The sequence below is a fragment of the Littorina saxatilis genome, linkage group LG6 (assembly GCF_037325665.1).
Source record: "Littorina saxatilis isolate snail1 linkage group LG6, US_GU_Lsax_2.0, whole genome shotgun sequence".
Classification (NCBI taxonomy): domain Eukaryota; kingdom Metazoa; phylum Mollusca; class Gastropoda; order Littorinimorpha; family Littorinidae; genus Littorina; species Littorina saxatilis.
Genome location: NC_090250.1, coordinates 15,827,974 through 15,850,165, shown reverse-complemented (window position 1 = coordinate 15,850,165; position 22,192 = coordinate 15,827,974). Strand labels below are relative to the sequence as shown.

The following is a 22,192-nucleotide window of genomic DNA, read 5'->3' as shown; positions in this document are numbered from 1 at the left end:
CATTTTTTTGATAAATGTCTTTGATGACGTCATATCCGGCTTTTCGTGAAAGTTGAGGCGGCACTGTCACGCCCTCATTTTTCAACCAAATTGGTTGAAATTTTGGTTAAGTAATCTTCGACGAAGCCCGGACTTCGGTATTGCATTTCAGCTTGGTGGCTTAAAAATTAATTAATGACTTTGGTCATTAAAAATCTGAAAATTGTAAAAAAAAAATATAAATTTATAAAACGATCCAAGTTTACGTTTATCTTATTCTCCATCATTTGCTGATTCCAAAAACATATAAATATGTTATATTCGGATTAAAAACAAGCTCTGAAAATTAAATATATAAAAATTATTATCAATTTTTTTTTTTCGAAATCAATTTAAAAACACTTTCATCTTATTCCTTGTCGGTTCCTGATTCCAAAAATATATAGATATGATATGTTTGGATTAAAAACACGCTCAGAAAGTTAAAACGAAGAGAGGTACAGAAAAGCGTGCTATCCTCAGAGACTATAGAGTATACAGCGCTATCCTTCTCAGCGCAACGAATACCCCGCTCTTCTTGTCAATTCCACGGGCACTGCCTTTGCCACGGGCGGTGGAGTGACGATGCTGCGAGTATACGGTCTTGCTGCGTTGCGTTGCGTTCAGTTTCATTCTGTGAGTTCGACAGCTACTTGACTAAATATTGTATTTTCGCCTTACGCGACTTGTTTATTGCTTTGCGAATACCGTATGATTTTATTAGGTAAGCACACGGAAATATAAAATGCGAGCTACTATTCAAATTCGTTTAACATTTTTCAGAACTTGCCAAATGAATGGACGTCAGACCATCTGGAGAACTTTTTGGAGGTGGTGACGTCGCTGATGATGAAAGCCAATTGCATACAGACGTTTTGTGACGTCAGACATGCTGCTCTACTGACTCTAGAAGAGCCTGTTTCAGGTAAGTGGATTATCTGGACAAACACACAGGTGAAGGAAAGAGCGGATTGTTTGTTTGTTTGTTTGTTTGTTTGCTTAACGCCCAGCCGACCACGAAGGGCCATATCAGGGCGGTGCTGCTTTGACATATAACGTGCGCCACACACAAGACAGAAGTCGCAGCACAGGCTTCATGTCTCACCCAGTCACATTATTCTGACACCGGACCAACCAGTCCTAGCACTAACCCCATAATGCCAGACGCCAGGCGGAGCAGCCACTAGATTGCCAATTTTAAAGTCTTAGGTATGACCTGGCCGGGGTTCGAACCCACGACCTCCCGATCACTAGGCCAACCGTGCCGGTATAGGCCCAAGAGCGGAGCATTCGCTTCAACCACAACAATTCAAAGAACAGCAATGCGGAACGTAAAATTCAACGAGAGAAGTGAACGAAGGAAATTATATTGTTATTTGAACTTTGTTTATACCCCTTCTTGACTGCCACAACACGTTTCAGGTACTTTGACAAGGGAAACACCGTTGTAAATTGCCCTTTGAATTTGCAGTTAGACGATTGACTCCCTTGGAGACCATTTTCTCGGTTTTGACATTCTTTGTATGTTATACATTTTTTATTTGATTTACAAAAAATAAAAATCCCCGGCAGTCAAGGGGTGAAACAAACGGTCGTAACTGCTATAAATATAGACGAGAGAGAGAGAGAGAGAGAGAGAGAGAGAGAGAGAGAGAGAGAGAGAGAGAGAGAGAGAGAGAGAGAGAGAGAGAGAGAGAGAGAGAGAGAGAGAGAGAGAGAGAGAGAGAGAGGGAGAGAGGGGTTGTACGGAACGAATCGCTTTGCACGTGAGAGAATAATCAGCGTTGAAATAAACAAGCGACTGTCATCTTTTTTCTTGTTTTCCTCATTATCTTTTTGCAGTAATGTACGCATACACAATTATTTTCTTCTTCTGTAACGATCTTTTCATTTATTTTCAAAATTGTGTGTGCTCTGTTTTGTAGATCTATATGCGAATGTTTTTTTTCTCACGCTTCTGCTTTCTGTGCCACAGAGGACTCAGTGCATGAAGCAAATCAAGACCTGGTCCATCTGCCATTCAACGAACAGACACTGGCGCTGGAGGCAGTGACAGAAAGCACGTGCAGCATAGTGGTTCACTTCACTGACCTAAACCTCTCAGACGATCTTGTCTTCTACTATTTTGCCAACCCTAGGCGTTCAGGATGTGGCGATGCAGAGGTCGAACGATGTGAGATGCATCCTGAGCTATCTTTGGCTGTTGTTCACTTCACTCTCCCCGAAGGTAGGTATGTTTTTATTTTGGTGTGACTGTCACGTTTCAATATATCACTCAAGGTGATTATGAACCGGTTAATTACTACTAATTAACTAACCACACCACGATCCACTCTCGCAGGCATACAATTAAATAGAGTCAACAAAAGTATAAGTTTCAGACGCCTGTTTATGTATAAACTCTCCACCTCCCTCGAGCCTTCACTCAAAATATGTTCTTTTTACGTTCTCAACACGTAAAAAACCAGTGTTCACTGACAAAATGCCAGTACTATGTAGAAAATTATAGTAACACGCTGAACCCGTGTAAATACAGTCGAAATGAGAATGTTCTGTTCGAAAAGCTCTAGTTCGTGCAGGTGTCACACACCCCACGTTGTCACTACTCCAATGAAATCATAGATACGAAAAGACAACGGTGGTCAACGGGGTGCGTACGACATGGTGCACTTAGCTTTATCTCTGCTGCTGCTGCTTAGCCGGTATGCTGGTTAGTCGGTTCGCTGGTTAGCCGGTCCGCTGGTTAGCCGGTCTCCTGGTTAGCCGGTCTCCTGGTTAGCGTAGCCTCAACAGTTCCCGCCAGAGTCAGCCGTGCCGATGTTACGGGAACGTAACGAACGAACGAAACGAACGAACGAAGGAAGGCTGCAAACAGAAAGCATCGGTGCACTAAACATGTCAGCTACCCCTCACCCACCACCTTAAAACATGTCATCTTTAAATATCTCATCGAGCACGTGGGCCTGCACAAAACTGACTTTTTACAACAACAAAACAGCCATTTTCCGTCCTTCTCTCCCTATCTGCAAAAACCATATACAGATTAGTATTTTAGCGTCACAGAGAGTAAATTATGCGCTAACCTGGAAAGAACAACAGAGAGTATTTCATTCCACAACACAGACTCATCAACAGCGTTAAATAATGATTTATTACCTCAAAAGCCTATGATTGTAACTCTCAATGGAAGCAAAGTCCGCCTCCTCCCTGGAACAGTCTCTGTTCGTCAACAGTGACCCAAAACGTCCAGAACCCCTTGTCGAATCCTTATGCGAAAGCCATCGCCGACGAAGGAAATGTGACGACTTGTCCTCAGCAAAATACGTGGCAGAGGAAAGGAATAACTTGTGGAAGTTCCCCTAGAGTGCCGAATATGATACTCGGTGAAAAACCATCATACTCTAGTAACTGTGTGTTAGGTCCTTCCCCTTCTGCCGCTGGGTGTCAAGTGTGTCGTCCTTGAGTCTCTGACAGACCACCTAGCCAAATACACGTGACTGACCTTGTCACCAAACCAGTCCAGCTATACACAGTTTTGCCTCCCCAAGCAGGAAAAAAGACACGAGAAACTCAATCCCTGAAAATCCCGTGCGCGCTGTCAGCGAAAAAAACCGTCAGCCCTATGACAGCAGAAACCTGCACTGTGAAGCTCGTGCGTTTCAAAACATCCGTGCTCGGGAGCACTGTCAGCAAAAACTCTGCTGTGTCCAATATCACGCACAGGCGCTTTCTATCATACATTGACCCAGAACAGGCACTCCACTGAGTGACGCTTTCTTGGTCTCTGTCACCCGATCGTGACACACCTCCCCTCTTCAAGACGAAACCTCGGTTTCGCTCACAGTCATGTTCTCCTCTACAGCCCGAGAGAGAAAGTCAGCTCCAACATTGTTGGCGCCCGGAATGACGCGTACCGTGAATTGGTACGGTTGGAGAATCAACGCCCAGCGCATAAGTCTGGCGTTTGCCAACCTTGCAACCTGAAGATATTGCAGAGGTTGATGGTCTGTTTCCAGACAGAAAGGTCGTCCTCAAGAACGAGCAACCCCTCGTTTCACCCCTGATAACTGCAACCTTCTCTGTCTTCTTGTCTTTGTTCTTCTGGTCTTTGTTCTTCTCCCCGTAGGCTGTCCTCTCTATGTAGGCGCGCAGCAGGTTGGCGTGGTACAGGCGTGCTTTCCCGTGCATCATGATCCTGTAGTCGTTTTGGCCCACTTTCGCTGTCACCTCAAAAGGTCCTTGCCACTGCAGTTGTAGCTTGTTGTGTTTGACAGGTAGAAGTAGCAACACCCGTTCTCCAATCTTGAAGCTGCGCGGCCGTGCCTTGCGGTCGAATCCTCGCGCGTAACGCTGTGCTGCTCTTCCCAGGTTCTCTTGAGCCAATTTGCAGGTCTCTTCAATCCTGTTCCTGAGTTCTACGATGTAGGTCGCCGTCGTCTGCACCTCCTCGTCAGCTTCTTCGTCCGTCCAAGCCTGACGCAGGATAGCCATGGGACCGCGTACCTGTCTGCCGTACAACAGCTCGAATGGGGAAAAGCCCAAGCTCTCCTGAGGAACCTCGCGGTATGCAAAAAGCAATGCTGGGATGTACCTGTCCCACGTGCGTGGTTTCTCCTGAGCTAGTTTCCTCAGCATGGTCTTCAAGGTGCCATTGAACCTTTCCACCAGTCCGTTGCACTGAGCATGGTAAGGAGTGGTGAAGTGCTGCTCCAGTGATAGCAGTCGTGCTGCCTCCGCCATCACTCCTCCCGTGAACTGCGTGCCTCTGTCGGTGAGTACCTCTGATGGAATTCCCAGCCGGGACCACATAGTAACCAGAGCCTCAGCTACTCGCGTGGCTTCAATCGATTTCAGAGGGATCGCCTCTGGGTATCGAGTAGCGTAGTCCACCATGGTCAAAATGTATCTGTTTCCGTCCTCAGACGCAGGCAAGATGGGCCCGATGATGTCCACTGCCACCCGACGAAAGGGTTCGTCGATGAGCGGCATCTTCTCTAAGGGGACCTTCCTCACCCTTCCTTTGGCAACCACCTTCTGGCACTTATCGCAGGACGCGCAGAAACGTCGGACATCCGTGCAGATGCCTGGCCAGTAAAAGTGGCGCCAGACACGATCCGTGGTCTTCTTGGTACCAAGATGACCTCCCAGAATCGAGTCGTGTGCCGTTGCCATGACACCCTCGCGAAACTCGCGAGGCACGACAACCTGTTTGAATGTACCTTCTTGGTTGCTGAACTCACGGTAGAGCAACTTCTTGTCCCTGAGGAACTTTGACCTCCCATGCTTCCCGCTCAGCTTCACCTTCCCCGACTTCGCGTGCTCCCGAGGAGTAGCTAAGGTCGGGTCAGAATCCTGAGCCTTCGCGAGAAGCGCGGGGGTCACGTTCCTCAGGGCAGCTCGTGCAGCAGGTAGGGGTTTGAGAGGTTTGTCCTCTCGCTCCGCCTGTGCCCGCGTGAGCACTGAAATGACGTCGGGAGACCGATAAACGGGAACCTCCCTGGTGACGCCGTCCACAAACTGAACCCGGTTTCCAATGAGCAGGTCGCATGGAGGATCGTCCATGACGACGGCCACAATGGTCCCCGTGGACAACGGGGTTACGACCTTGATCACTGCCGTGTTCAAGTCGTAAGCGTGAGATGCCTCGGCCATTCTCACCCTGATGCTGTCTCCTGTGTAAGCCATAGCTGGAACTAGACTCGCCCGAACCACTATCATGTCTGCCCCTGTGTCCCGCAGACCTTCGCCCTTCACTCCGTTAACGTAAACGTTGCAGTGGGGCTGGAAATGTTTCCTGGAGCACGGAACGCAGAGTTGTGGGATGGTGCATGAGCTCGTGACGTCCCTGAACTCCTCACTGCCAACGAAGTGAACGCCCTTCTGGTCAGCCTGTCTCTTGTGGCAGTCCTTCTTCACGTGGCCCCGCTTGTTGCAGTAGTAACACTGGATGTCAGTTCTGGAACTCGATCCCTTGTGTCCCTGATCGTCCTTCCCGTCCTTGGGTCCTGAAGAACCCGAATTTCCCGTTTTTCCTGGCCGTGAGCCTGAAGATTTGCCGGAGATCGCCTGGGCGTCCTCGTGCACTCTGATCCAGTCGGCTGCCTCCTGAGTAGTCTTGGGCTGGTGCTCCTGCACGAAGGTCACCACCTCAGGTCGCAGGCTGGACATCAGTTGTTCCATGACTATGAGGTCGGCAAGGTCGTTGACGGTCCAGTCCTTTTCGGCCATCTCCACCCAGCGCCGCAGGTAGAGGTTAAGGCGTGCCACAAACTGATGACTCAGCTCGCCGCTCAGTCTCTTGCTGTTACGCAGACGTCGTCTGTAGGCTTCAGCAGTCAGGTTGAAGCGCTGGAGTAACGCCTTCTTAAGTGCCTGATAGTCTCTCGCCTCGTCGTCATCCAAAGCGTTGTAGAGCTGCAATGCGCGTCCTTTCAAGCAGGTGCTAAGGCGGCTAGCCCACGTGGCCTCTTCCCACTTCTGGTCGGATGCAATGCGCTCAAACCGGCGTAAAAAATCGTCGAGCTCGTCCTTGTCATCGTCGAACGTCGGCAGTCTCGTTCGGTCGGCAACAAACGTCGGCGCGCTAGCCTGAGTAAGCGTACCCTTCTCGGCCTGTAGCCTGGCTAGCTCTAGCTGGTGATCGCGATCCGCCTGTTCCTTCCGGTCTAGTCTGTCTCGTTCGGCCTGTCGTTCTCTTTCTTGTCTGTCAAGTTCGTCTTTCTTTTCTTGTCTGTCTCGTTCGGCCTGTCGTTCTCTTTCTTGTCTGTCAAGTTCGTCTTTCTCTTTCTTGTCCTGTCTGTCACGTTCGTCTTTCCTTTCCTGTCTGTCTCGTTCTGCCTGTCGTTCGGCCTGTCGTTCTCTTTCTTGTCTGTCAAGTTCGTCCTTCTTGTCCTGTCTGTCACGTTCTTCTTTTCTTGTCAGTCGCTCAAATTCTTCCTTCCGTTCTACTTCTAAGCGTTTTAGAACGCTTCGGGCTCTAACGCGTGCGTCTCGCTCAGTCGGTTGCTCACTACCAGGAGTCTCGAAAGTTATTCTCCTCGTCGGAGATCCCCCTGTGGCCATGGTTAGTTTTAGCAAAGCTTTATTACCAAAGTAAGTCTAACGCAGCTATAGCTAGAACACGCGGTGATGAAATGGATACAAAAATCCAGCAACCGGAAAATGCAGAAGAAAAATCCAAACGGTGTAGAACAAAACGCGTAGCCTACTTTATGGCTGCTTTTTGCGGTGAAACAAAGTGTTTCCCACAGCCGTGGCCTACTTTATCGGCTGCTTTTTGCGGTGAAACAGAGTGTCTCCCACAGCCTCGGTTAGGACAGAAGTCCTCGGACCCTTCCCCCCCAAAATTCCAACAAAGTCAAAATATGGAGAAAAATCCAAGTAAAACAAGACGGTAGAAAATGTAACCTGTTACGGAATGCGAAACAACAATGTAGAGAAAACTGAGTAAAACGAATAACAAATCCGCTAACCCCGCTCAGCTCTCTGCAACGGAAAACTCTGAACGTACAACAACAAAGATTCACAAACAAAGGAAAGGGAGATAATCACAGTTAGCGCATACAATAACTCACAAATTACAATTTACATTTCCTGCAAGATGTGAATCGCTTAAGGTGTGGTATATGATCAAAACTATACAAAAAAGGGTAGCACCAAGCAGAAAATAAGTCGAGCACTGACGAGATTATCTGCTCTTAGTTCTCCTTAATTGGTGGGTCTTTATCAGTTGGAAATTAACTGAGTAAATCCCGGCTTGGCCCCCACGTGTCACGTTTCAATATATCACTCAAGGTGATTATGAACCGGTTAATTACTACTAATTAACTAACCACACCACGATCCACTCTCGCAGGCATACAATTAAATAGAGTCAACAAAAGTATAAGTTTCAGACGCCTGTTTATGTATAAACTCTCCACCTCCCTCGAGCCTTCACTCAAAATATGTTCTTTTTACGTTCTCAACACGTAAAAAACCAGTGTTCACTGACAAAATGCCAGTACTATGTAGAAAATTATAGTAACACGCTGAACCCGTGTAAATACAGTCGAAATGAGAATGTTCTGTTCGAAAAGCTCTAGTTCGTGCAGGTGTCACACACCCCACGTTGTCACTACTCCAATGAAATCATAGATACGAAAAGACAACGGTGGTCAACGGGGTGCGTACGACATGGTGCACTTAGCTTTATCTCTGCTGCTGCTGCTTAGCCGGTATGCTGGTTAGTCGGTTCGCTGGTTAGCCGGTCCGCTGGTTAGCCGGTCTCCTGGTTAGCCGGTCTCCTGGTTAGCGTAGCCCCAACAGTTCCCGCCAGAGTCAGCCGTGCCGATGTTACGGGAACGTAACGAACGAACGAAACGAACGAACGAAGGAAGGCTGCAAACAGAAAGCATCGGTGCACTAAACATGTCAGCTACCCCTCACCCACCACCTTAAAACATGTCATCTTTAAATATCTCATCGAGCACGTGGGCCTGCACAAAACTGACTTTTTACAACAACAAAACAGCCATTTTCCGTCCTTCTCTCCCTATCTGCAAAAACCATATACAGATTAGTATTTTAGCGTCACAGAGAGTAAATTATGCGCTAACCTGGAAAGAACAACAGAGAGTATTTCATTCCACAACACAGACTCATCAACAGCGTTAAATAATGATTTATTACCTCAAAAGCCTATGATTGTAACTCTCAATGGAAGCAAAGTCCGCCTCCTCCCTGGAACAGTCTCTGTTCGTCAACAGTGACCCAAAACGTCCAGAACCCCTTGTCGAATCCTTATGCGAAAGCCATCGCCGACGAAGGAAATGTGACGACTTGTCCTCAGCAAAATACGTGGCAGAGGAAAGGAATAACTTGTGGAAGTTCCCCTAGAGTGCCGAATATGATACTCGGTGAAAAACCATCATACTCTAGTAACTGTGTGTTAGGTCCTTCCCCTTCTGCCGCTGGGTGTCAAGTGTGTCGTCCTTGAGTCTCTGACAGACCACCTAGCCAAATACACGTGACTGACCTTGTCACCAAACCAGTCCAGCTATACACAGTTTTGCCTCCCCAAGCAGGAAAAAAGACACGAGAAACTCAATCCCTGAAAATCCCGTGCGCGCTGTCAGCGAAAAAAACCGTCAGCCCTATGACAGCAGAAACCTGCACTGTGAAGCTCGTGCGTTTCAAAACATCCGTGCTCGGGAGCACTGTCAGCAAAAACTCTGCTGTGTCCAATATCACGCACAGGCGCTTTCTATCATACATTGACCCAGAACAGGCACTCCACTGAGTGACGCTTTCTTGGTCTCTGTCACCCGATCGTGACAGTGACTCCAGATTAAGATCATTTATGTCCATCATCAGAGCCCGACAATGTTTAGATGGTGGATGGACCCCCCGCGGGTTAGGGGGAGTCCCATATTGGTTGGGACTAGAAAGAATTTACCCGATGCTACCCAGCATGTCGTAAGAGGCGACTAACGGTTCTGTTTCTTCTCTTCTTTTGTCTTATTTCTGCCTTACCAGTCCTTTCACCTATATTTCCTTCCAAGAAAACTCTCCCTACTATTCCCTGCAGTTTTCCAATTCTTTTCTTGTTGTCTTATTTCTACCTGACTGGATCCATCACCTTTATTTCATTTACCAAAAGTCTTCTTTTCCACATCCTTATTTCTCTGCACCCCGCATGTCGTATGAGGCGACTAACGGATTCTGTTTCTCCTTTTACCCTTGTTAAGTGGTTCTTGTATAGAGTATAGTCAATGTTTGTAAAGATTTTAGTCAAGCAGTATGTAAGAAATGTTTAGTCCTTTGTACTGGAAACTTGCATTCTCCCAGTAAGGTCATATATTGTACTACGTTGCAAGCCCCTGGAGCAATTTTTTGATTAGTGCTTTTGTGAACAAGAAACACTTAACAAGTGGCTCTATCCCATCTCCCCCCCCCTTTCCCCTATCCCATCTCCCCCCTTTCCCTCGTCGCGATATAACCTTCGTGGTTGAAAACGACGTTAAACACCAAATAAAGAAAGAAAGAAAGATGGTGGATGAGAATGTTTTTCTTTAACTTTATTTCAAACCGAACAATCCAATTGATTGCAGCTGTGGACGGAGTTCTTGCCAAGGAAGCTCACAACATCAAGAAGGACAGCGAAGTGGTGAAGGTCGAGCCATGGTACGGGCAGTTTCACAGACCTCTTCTGGAAGAACTTCTCAAGAAAACGTGTTCTCCTGCAAAACCTCCTGTACCGCCTAAGCCTAGCGTCCCACCTCCACAACAGAAGGAAACCATTCCAAAGACATTCGCCAGCCATTCCACACCTCCGCAAGAAAAGCCCCCACTCCTTCCAAAGCCAGACCTCAGTGAGCGTCCATCTCCATTCAAAGCCCCCGGAGAATACTCATCTGAAAAACCTGCGCAGGAAGACCCAGAAGTTAAAAGCCTGCGGGAGGAACTGGAAAAACTTAGGCTTGATCGAAGGAAAGTTGAGTCTGAAGAAGCTCTTAAGGCTCAGGAGGAACTGGAGAGACTGAAAAGAGAAAATGAAAAACTGAAAACGATGGTAACCCTTCGGCTTATCGTGCCTTCGTACCAGCTCCGTCTGCTGAGAAAATTTGCTGGCTGTTGCGAAGGATGCCAAGTGACTCTACTGGAACAGGAGGAGGTTGCGCTGTTCTCTGGTCCGACAGAAGAATGCGAACAGGCAATGACCCAGCTGATGAAGCAAGTTCAGGTAAGATACTAGTTGTGCATTCCTAAGCAGCATCTGTTTACAATGGCATTTCGTTTGAAAATTAATTATTTGAAAAAAACAAATGTTACTTGTTTATGGTCTTAACTAACTAATGCAAGTAGAACAATGGTGACTGCGCGTGAGAGCGAGAAATAAAAAGACTCAAACATACTGTTCTCACGTGTGAACGAAGACGATGCAACTCGCAAAGTTCGACGTTGCAACCGTAGCAAACAACTCTGGTGTTCCACTTTAAAAATTAATGCAATATTTAGGTAAATAGTGGATTATTCTTTAAAATAGGTAAGTTTACATTGTAACGCCATGTCTCAAAACTTATTCAGTAAACTCAATAATGTCTTCTTTAGAATAATCATAGTGTCTTTTTTTTTTACCTAACAATATAATATTTACAAGAATGTCTAATTTTACACGAAATAACTTAATGAAAACCGAATTTATTTCTTAGGTGAAACAGTTATCCTTTTCTGTTCTATTGAACAATTCTCAAAAATACAATAAGTAAAAACAGTTAATTTCATTTGAATGCGATATTTAGTTAAATACTGGACAAAGCTAGTGACAATTTTTTTCTCCAATGTTTTAATAACATACAGAATGCCATAGTTTACTAACGTTTTTGCGACAATGCCTGGTCGGTTGTCTATTAAACTTTCACTACTCCTTTATCTGGCCGTGACACTTGTTTTGTCCTACCTACCACTGTGCGCATGTGTTGATATTTGTGTTTGTGTGAAGGTGTGTGTATGGGTGTGGCTGTTTGCATGTGCATGTGGTGCCTGGCAATGGTTTTGCCTGTGTCAATAATCGTTGGTCTATTTTGTTATGAAAAACGAAGTCCACAAAGATGAAGTTGCTCGAACGGTTTGAATTGATTGGGGTTTCGGTGAAGCATTCCATACAAAAAAACAATAGGAGTCAGAACTGTGTGATGAACAAGAGGAACATCAGAGGAAGAAAACTGTACAATATGTACACCGTCATAAATTAAAGATTGCTTGCGGTTCAGGATGTTCACGAACTTTCGCTGAAGCTTTCCTTGTTTTCCTTACGATAACTGCTGTTGTTTAACAGGGCCTGGCTGATGACAGCCTCACCGTGCCAGATGCCACGCTGATGCTGTTGGAAACAACCAAAGGAAGACAATACTTGAAGGACATGATGCAAAAGCACCCGAACTGCTCTGCAAAGGTGCAAAACTCGTGCGTTGTGTGTGCTGCTCTGAAAGAAGAGGATCTGAGAGCTTTCAAAGAGGAATTTGAATCTGCCATCTTGACCAAGACATGCACGGTTTGAGCAAACACATTGGCTTCTCAATATATGTTTTGTTTGTTTGTGTGTCTGGCAGCTCAGTCTCAGTCTTTCGATCTCTTACTGTCTGTCTGCCTAGTTATCTCTCTCTCTCTCTCTCTCTCTCTCTCTCTCTCTCTCTCTCTCTCTCTCTCTCTCTCCTCCCTCCCTCCATGTCTTTCTCTGTCTCTCTCTCTCTCTGTCTCTCTCTCTCTGTCTCTCTCTAACTTAGCTATTTTTTTTACCTATATCGGTATAAGTAGGGCAGTATTACGTAATATTGAATAATTGGGATTAAAAACTGTCTGTTTCATTTATGTATGTCGTCGTTTTTATTGGGGAGAGACTGTAAGATTAGGCTTTAGCCTAAAATGTCCCTCCATCCCCCATCCATCCATCCAACCATCAATCAATCAATATATGTCTCTCTTAATAAGTATATGGGAATTTTCATGTCTAAATGTCCTAAGAAGTTACCACAGTTTTGTTTCGCTCTTATTTTTCATTTGTTTGGCACCTGCAGGTAGCTCAAGTCTGTGTGTCTCTGTTTATTTGTGTACCCTGATGTAATACAGGCCAGTTTGGAATTAGTCTGTTTACGGTTGTAACAACAATTACATGCTCTAGGAAAGGATAGGTAGCTATATTTGATGCCAATGAAAGTATCTCATTTAGCTTAAATGCATACCTGTCTTTACAGGTGTCTTTCAAGGTGTCATTGCTACCCCAGTTTCAAAACCTGAAAATAAAACTGGAACAAGATTACTTGGTGTTGATGACACTTCCCAGTGGTAATTCTAATGACCTACATCTTGACGGTTTGGCTTCGGATGTGGAACTTGCGGCCATTGAAGTAGAACAGTTCTCCGAAAAGAATCGCCCTGAAAAGACCATGTTTGAGATTGATGGAGCCATGCAAGCAAATGCCTGCAGGAAATGGTTTTCTAAGGAACTAGATGAAGTGAAGCAGATAATAAGGTAAGTGATTGGCTGCTTTAGTGATCAGGCATATAAAAAGTGGGAGGGTGGTCGGCGGTGGATCATTAAAGAGAGAGAGAGAGAGAGAGAGAGAGAGAGAGAGAGAGAGAGAGAGAGAGAGAGAGAGAGAGAGAGACACACACACACACATACACACACACACACACACACACACGCGCGCGCGCGCGCACGCGCACAAACGAACAAAAGTGCAGAGACAGGGAGTGCAACACTGTTTTGATTGTCATATGTTCTATTGTAAGAGTTAAGGAGAAAAAGGTTTTTGAACAGTATGGCAGTTAATGGTAATGGGCAACGTTTCTGTTGCCATTTCAAGGATTTGAACAATCACTTAATACGGTTATTCAGTAGTCTGTGATAACTGAACAAAAAGCAGTCACAACATCTAGAACAAGGTAATTATTTTTAACAGGCAGAATGGCGACATTCACCACGAAACAACAGAAGATGGTTACATTCTTGAATTTGAGTGCCGTCTTGATGTTGCGGAGGACGTCATGGACAAACTGAGTTACATCAAGGACAATATCGTATCTATCAATGTCGACTTGAACAAAGAATTTCCTCTTTATTCAGGTAAGTATTATAACAAGGAAGATATATTATGTAATGGCAGTTTTTATTTTATTGTGAGTTTGTAATGTATGAGGTGTGTCGTCATTCATACATTTGAATGTTCAAGGACAATTTGATCTTAACGTGATTTGATATACCTTGTTTTTTTTAAGCATTAACCTGGGACATTTAATTGCTTTGCTGCTTTTGCTGTAAAAAGAATCAGCACAGTTTGCACCAATGACTATGATATCCCAGTCCTGGTGACATGATGTCGAGTCCCATCCTGCTCAAAGCGCCATTATTTAACAGATCACATAAAAAACTCAAGTTATATCTTGAAACAAAGGCATTAAGCTTAACACAGAAACAAGATTAGGCTTGAGTTACTTGCTCGTTGAAATATTTGCTGTGTTGATACGAAGGCAAGCAGAAGCATGACCGAGAGTCACAGCTGTCAGACTTGGTCTACATTCCCCTACATTCACATCCATCTACACACGCTGATGTTAATGAAAGCTAGGGGAAAAACTGCGACAAAGCTGCCATGACAATGGGGACCATGGCGTCATACATTCCGACGTATTTCCCCGTGTTTGAATGATTCACTGAGCCATAAGCCACTAAATTGTCGAAGATTCAAACCCAGGACGAAAACGCTACGGTCTGCGTCAGTTGCTTCTACACCAGTCTTGGTAACACCATAGCAAGTCCCATCCTGCTCGCAGCGCCATTATTTAACAGATCACATAAAAAACTCAAGTTATATCTTGAAACAAAGGCATTAAGCTTAACACAGAAACAAGATTAGGCTTGAGTTACTTGCTCGTTGAAATATTTGCTGTGTTGATACGAAGGCAAGCAGAAGCATGACCGAGAGTCACAGCTGTCAGACTTGGTCTACATTCCCCTACATTCACATCCATCTACACACGCTGATGTTAATGAAAGCTAGGGGAAAAACTGCGACAAAGCTGCCATGACAATGGGGACCATGGCGTCATACATTCCGACGTATTTCCCCGTGTTTGAATGATTCACTGAGCCATAAGCCACTAAATTGTCGAAGATTCAAACCCAGGACGAAAACGCTACGGTCTGCGTCAGTTGCTTCTACACCAGTCTTGGTAACACCATAGCAAGTCCCATCCTGCTCGCAGCACCATTGTGTATTCGGTTAATGCCCTTAATTAGTTTGTAGTGAAACAGAAATGAGAAATCGTTAAGTTAATAGCGAAAAAGGCAATCCAAAAATCAAGCGTAATAAAACAAGAAAGGTTAATTAATGAATTGTTTAGTAAAGTACAATGCAAACCATTCACAACCACATCAAACTATTCTTTGAGCCCATTTAAAGTAAGCGTTTATTTTCTCATTATCATTTGTCGTAAATTGATTTTGTCAGTTCCTTTTAAAGACCGATGAGTTGATTTGCTTACGATTTGTTTGCTTAGCATCTTATGTAAAGTTGCATTGGTTAATACATCTAGGTTTTTACATTTAGTCAAGTTTTGACTAAATGTTATAACATAGAGGGGGAATCGAGACGAGGGTCGTGGTGTATGTGTGTGTGTGTGTGTGTGTGTGTGTGTGTGTGTGTGTGTGTGTGTGTGTGTGTCTATCTGTCTGTCTGTCTGTCTGTGCATGTGTGTGTGTGTAGAGCGATTCAGAGTAAACTACTGGACCGATCTTTATGAAATTTTACATGAGAGTTTCTGGGTATAATATCCCCAGACGTTTTTGTCATTTTTTCGATACATGTCTGTGATGACGTCATATCCGGCTTTTTGTAAAAGTTGAGGCAGCACTGTCACACCCTCATTTTTCAATCAAATTTTGGCCAAGAAATCTTCGACAAAGGCCGGACTTTGGTATTACATTTCAGCTTGGAGGCTTAAAAATTAATTAATGACTTTGGTCATTAAAAATCTGAAAATTGTAATTAATTTTTTTTAAATGATCCAAAATTACGTTCATTTTATTCTTCATCATTTCTTGATTCAAAAAACATATACATATATTATATTCGGATTAAAAACAAGCTCTGAAAATTAAAAATATAAAAATAAGATTAAAATAAAATTTCCGAAATCGATTTAAAAACACTTTCATCTTATTCCTTGTCGGTTCCTGATTCCAAAAACATATAGATATGATATGTTTGGATTAAAAACGCGCTCAGAAAGTTAAAACGAAGAGAGGTACAGAAAAGCGTACTATGCAGCACAGCACAACCACTACCGCACTAAACAGGCTCGTTAATTTTACTGCCTTTAGCACGAGCGGCGGACTACGGTCATTGTGAAAAAATGCAGTGCGTTCAGTTTCATTCTTTGAGTTCCACAGCTTGACTAAATGTAGTAATTTCGCCTTACGCGACTTGATTCTATTGTAATAGCCAAAGGCAACAAATACGACTGAACTGTCCTGGCAAAGGGAAACAATCACGTCACTCAACCACTCTTGTTTGACTGGCCTCAACAATGACCCACAAGGTGACTTGAGTGTTTACAACAAACGTTATTCTTTTATCTTATTTCTCACCAGAACGTGCCTTAGTGGTGAATGGCCTTCACAGAATGGGGGTGAAGAAATTCTGCTCTCACCTCAAGGACGCCCTCCTGCAACAAGATGTGGACAGTCTTGGGGACTTCACTTTGCCAGCAAAATACAGCTTGCCACGCTTGAGGTGGGTGCTTGAAAAAACTGCTGGTCAGCATTAAGTTAGATTATCATTCGAGGCACCGCAACACGGTGGCCTAGTGGTAAGGCGTCCGCCCAGTGAGCGGGAGGTCGTGGGTTCGAACCCCGGCCGGGTCATACCTAAGACTTTAAAATTGGCAATCTAGTGGCTGCTCCGCCTGGCGTCTGGCATTATGGGGTTAGTGCTAGGACTGGTTGGTGCGGTGTCAGAATAATGTGACTGGGTGAGACATGAAGCCTGTGCTGCGACTTCTGTCTTGTGTGTGGCGCACGTTATATGTCAAAGTAGCACCGCCTTTATATGGCCCTTCGTGGTCGGCTGGGCGTTAAGCAAACAAACAAACAAACAAACAAACAAACAATTCGAGGATGCACTGACCTTTCAGTCGAACAATTGTTTGTCTATTAACTGGAGAGATTAATTTGAGCTGAACATTCACATGAACAAAACAACAAGTCGCGTAAGGCGAAAATACGATATTTAGTCAAGTAGCTGTCGAACTCACAGAATGAAACTGAACGCAATGCAACGCAGCAAGACCGTAGCATCGTCAGTCCACCGCGCACGGCAAAGGCAGTGAAATTGACAAGAAGAGCGGGGTAGTACTTGCGCTGAGAAGGATAGCACGCTTTTCTGTACCTCTCTTCGTTTTAACTTTCTGAGCGTGTTTTTAATCCAAACATATCATATGTATATGTTTTTGGAATGAGGAACCGACAAGAAATAAGATGAAAGTGTTTTTAAATTGATTTCGAAAAAAATTTTTGATAATAATTTTTATATATTTAATTTTCAGAGCTTGTTTTTAATCCGAATATAACATATTTATATGTTTTTGGAATCCGCAAATGATGGAGAATAAGATAAACGTAAATTTGGATCGTTTTATAAATTTTTATTTTTTTTTACAATTTTCAGATTTTTAATGACCAAAGTCATTAATTAATTTTTAAGCCACCAAGCTGAAATGCAATACCGAAGTCCGGGCTTCGTCGAAGATTACTTGACCAAAATTTCAACCAATTTGGTTGAAAAATAAGGGCGTGACAGTGCCGCCTCAACTTTCACGAAAAGCCGGATATGACGTCATCAAAGACATTTATCAAAAAAATGAAAAAAACGTTCGGGAATTTCATACCCAGGAACTCTCATGTCAAATTTCATAAAGATCGGTCGAGTAGTTTAGTCTGAATCGCTCTACACACACACACACACAGACACACAGACACACAGACACACACACGCACATACACCACGACCCTCGTTTCGATTCCCCCTCGATGTTAAAATATTTAGTCAAAACTTGACTAAATATAAAAAGAAAGAGTGGGGCAGCAAGCATATAAACATATATCAAATTTGTTCTAACAGTTTGATAATTAATTTCACGTAAGGTATTGAGTTTATTGTCACCACTCAGACAAGCTTTAAGACATGAACAATAAAAGATTGAGAGGAAATCAAATATCCACTAATTAATAGTATGGTATCGAGTTCATTATTCATGCAGCAAACATCCTGTTCTTCCTCCTCCCTCTTTCTGTTTTCCTTTTCTTTAAATGATGACATACCTTTTGTTTATTTCTTCTTCCTCTTCTTCTCCTTCTTCTTCTTCTTTGGCAATGTCAAAAACCGAACAGAACCATTTATCTACCTCTCATATTTCAGCCTGGGAGGCAGAAAAAGTGGAAAAGAGGAAGCACCAAGGGGAAGCCACCGTGAATCTAAGTCCCACCACAGAAGCTCAGGTGGTCGAGGTCGACGTCATACTGGTCAACGATACAGCTCTCGTCCTTCAAGTGGTCAGCAGCCTTCTGTCCCATGTACTTACACTTTTGGCAACACCAGTATCACTCTCAAGACGGGAGATATCACGGCAGAGCCGGTAAGCTTCAAATTATTTTGGCAAAGTCGATTTCGCGAAGTCGTCTTCACGAGGCTGACTGTGCGAAACGTTTTGTTGAAACTACTTTGCAAAGTCTTAACATAGTCGACTTCGTGTTCAGTTAAGTACGCTTAAAGAAGGTACATCAGTGTCAAGAAGGTGTTGATAGTCTATTCAAAAATTAGCTTGTAATCTCAAACCACAGAGGTAAAAGTAAAGAAAGTTTGTGTTTTGCCACATGTATCGAAACCACAATCCTCCCACCCCCCACCCCCCCCCCCCCCCACACACCCCAAACACCCGCTTAAAAGAATCAGTATTGACCAGATTGACAAGGGGCAACAAGAGACCACTGAGATTAACTGACATATATATTTGTATTTTGGCAAAGGTGGAATAATTCCTGTGTGGACACTTTTAACCAAGTACAAAGAGGGCAATTCCAGCGTCACTGACGTGGCATTCGCACAACAAATCAGACATTATTTGCCATAAAAGCAATATTCATAATGCTTTTATTAAAGGCACAGTAAGCCTCCCGTAAACCATCACAGAGCTCCCCGAGCGTCTAAATACAGTACAAGCATACTTCCATTTGAACGCTCACCGAACGGGAACATCCTGGCTGCTTTCTGTCGAGCGTGAGACATTTTCCAAGAATTTATTTTCGTAGACTTGTCTATAGTCTCTGGACTTGTTCCGTTAACAACCACGGCGCCTCGTTTTTGCGCTAGACCTAACTTTTAAAATCTAAATAATAAATTGACAGCTTGTTACACAAACATTCTTTAATCATAAAAGAATTCGTTTTTCATCAAGACAAGATCAGAACAATTCGAAGTTGTGAAAGTTTAAAAAAAGAAAAGCCCGGAAGCAGGGTCACGCAAGGGTCGTAGCAGACGACGGCCGGTTTATCAGTGCAAATCGCCGTTCCTCTCAACAGTCAAAAGCCATCGCTAGAGTTCTTGTGAACCACAGCCGTTGTTTCGTGCATAAAAAAAACGTGCTATTGTAGATAAGCTCACGTCGAGTCGCATTCAAATGACTAACTATGACGACTGCATTGTGAAAAGGGAAAACTGGATCACACGGGTTCACGATGGCTCAGGGGTAAGATAAACCACGCAAAAATAAATTCTTTGAAAATTGTTCGCTCTTTACGGAGGGCACCTAGGATGTTCTCAATTGGTGAGTGTTTAAATGAAATGGTGTTTGTACTGTGTGTAAAAGCCTGACCGTATCTGTGATGGTTTACGGGAGGCTTACTCTGCCTTTAACTTAAATTTGTGCAGAGATTTCTCCAAACATGACAACCTTCCTACCCAAGGTGAAAAATGTTAAGGTAAAAATAGCTAAAGGTACTTAACTTGATTTTGAAAAAACGTCACTGACGTGGCAAAAATGCTCACCTGCACTTCACTTACTAAGCGAAATTCTATAATTCTATGAGTTTAGGCAACTAAATCATGTGATTTTTAGTAGATTTTTAGTATCACGTCAAGACATATCATACTTACTGATATATGAAAAAAAATTGCAAATATCAAATGTATCCTTCCCACAAGCGGTTAATATGTAGCGTCACTGACGTGGCACTTGAGCGTCACTGACGTGGCACGTGTGAATTCAGTGTTCAATAGTTATATTTGTTGGGTGTTAAAATATAGGTAGTTTTACACGGACGATGTTTTACTGATTATTGATCTTCTCAGCCATTGTTGGACCACTATACGGCTCTTTGTCTCTCCGTTGGTCCGCCCGTTTGTCTACCGACACCATGATTGCCCATCTAAATAACTTGTGAACTAATGATTTGAATTGGACATGTTTTACATATATTGATACACATTAAAGAAACATACACCTCCAGAAAACATATTTAAAGTATTCCGGGTCAAGATCACTTCTCAAGGTCACCGGTCAAGGTCACTCGGTGTTTTTCTTATGCACTTCAGACAACGCCTTGATTTCCAAAAACATTGCATTCAAACGGGGCGGGCAAACTGGTACACATCATCAGAAAGATAAATGGCTCCTGATTCTAGCTCGAAAACGTCATTTTAAACGGTTTTGTATTGAGCAGTTATTATTTTGACGTTCTTGGCTGTCTTTCTTCCCGGCAATTTAAAAACCATTATACACTCACGTAAAACAAATGAGTATGTACATTTGAAAAGATCCTAAATGTGCAACACACTATTCCACTTTATTTTTTGTTGGTGTTAGTCGAGAATATCACGTTAATTGTAAATGTGTGCATAACTAAACTCTAACATTGTTGCATGAGAATTAGCGCTACGAGGTATGATCCAAACAAAATGATCAAATGTGATTTTCGCAGAGACTGTTTGGCGTATCTGGCTCAAATTACAGTAGCCATTAGGAAATACTCTCCTCCTACATCGATGCAAAGTCACAAGTGCCTGAGCGAAGTAGACGCCTTAAGATGGCCTTTTTTCGGGTTGGTTTTAAGCTCAGATTTGTCACCTTTTTTGATGTCTTGGAAACAATAAAATGTCTTGACACAGTCTTGTTTTCATAGAGGGAATAACCAGAAATCACAAGGAGTAAAATCAGGTCTGTAGAGTGTGTGAGGCAAAAATGGGATTATTTAGACTTTAAGGAATGGAGTTACGGCCCTTATTGTGTGTAGACTGGGATTGTCATGGAGGAGAAGGGAGGTCTCGGTTTCGCAGTTAAATCGTTGACTGCTGAACTCGTGAGTAAGTTTGGGTAATAAGGTTTCTGCATAGTATGTGACAGTGACAGTTCTGTTAGCAGACAGAATATCGACAGCAACAGGATCTTGGTGATCGCAAAATACAGCGAATAGCACTGTTTCTGCTTTGAAAACCTTGCATACAAATTTGGTGCGTCACGTCATTGTGGTCCAATCGCGCTTTGTTTTGTGTTTTCTGGCAATAAAAAAGAAGGAAACCAAAGTCTCATTATCACTGACTACATTCATCACAAGTTTGGGTGTACTTCGTTCAAAACGGTTGAGCGGATCGCGTGCAACAGGAACCTGTTGCTTCTTCCGTTACCCTGTCAGCTTATAAGGCATCCATTTTGCGGCCAACTTTTGAAACTGAAGGTCATTGTGTAGAATTCTGCGGACTATTCTATATGAAAGTTTAAGTCAGACACTTTATACTCGTATGTACACGTTTAATCTTAGTTTTGTAAGTTTTGATACAGCAGCTACATTCGTCTTGTTTGAAGAGTTACCGGAAGTCTTTTTATAATAATAATAATAATAATAAAGTGTATTTATATTGCGCCTATCCCTTACAAAAAACTAAAATATTTGGCTCTAAGCGCATTACAACATGTGTAGGGACTTGGTACAATCAAGTCTGACAAATACAATAACACAATATACAGTCGGTCTCTTAGGTAAAACTGGGAAAAGCAGCTTCGACATTTAAACACTGCTACTAAAAGATCCTCTAACTGGCTATTCAGAGTTGTTCCTTTTTTCCCCAGTTTTCATTTCTCTTTTATTTTGTCAGATTGTAGAATATGAAGCAGCTTTGATTCATGTAACTTTCTTCACCTTTGTAGAAATTTCCTTTGTGTCCTTACCTAGCTACACTCTTGCACAGAAGTGTAGTTGTTCATTGTGCTTGACGAAAGACCCCGCTCTGAAGCATAACTCAAAAGTGACCTAGTTTGATTCCTCGTCATTTATGACGTAGCAACCTAATGACGTCATCTCTGAAAGGTTAACCAGTTAAATGTTTGGCCATTCCAATGTTATATTACTTAAGATGATCAGTTACCTGAAACAGTTATAAAAGCGTTTTGATCATTTTTGGGGGGATCATACCTCCTACAAATCACTCGGTTTAATTGCACTACAAATAAAACATTAAGGCCAAATGCTCTCCTTTTTGTGCTCAGCTTTCTCCAGTAACAACTGTGTTTACCTGAGTAAGAAAATAAAAGAATATCACAAAGAAATTTGTTAAAATCTACCAGTAACAAGTACACATGG

At 43.3% G+C, this 22,192-nt stretch overlaps 1 protein-coding gene across 1 annotated transcript in view; it reads left to right on the top strand.

The window, feature by feature from the left end:
* LOC138968604 (uncharacterized) overlaps nucleotides 1–22,192 on the top strand; it is a 35,772-nt gene that overhangs the window by 3,508 nt on the left and 10,072 nt on the right. The window contains exons 2-9 of the mRNA XM_070341199.1: nucleotides 802–943; nucleotides 1,994–2,245; nucleotides 10,110–10,741; nucleotides 11,837–12,052; nucleotides 12,753–13,030; nucleotides 13,464–13,627; nucleotides 16,154–16,295; nucleotides 17,979–18,195. Of these exons, the coding sequence (XP_070197300.1) occupies nucleotides 802–943; nucleotides 1,994–2,245; nucleotides 10,110–10,741; nucleotides 11,837–12,052; nucleotides 12,753–13,030; nucleotides 13,464–13,627; nucleotides 16,154–16,295; nucleotides 17,979–18,195 (2,043 nt within the window). The remainder of the gene's footprint in view (nucleotides 1–801; nucleotides 944–1,993; nucleotides 2,246–10,109; nucleotides 10,742–11,836; nucleotides 12,053–12,752; nucleotides 13,031–13,463; nucleotides 13,628–16,153; nucleotides 16,296–17,978; nucleotides 18,196–22,192) is intronic.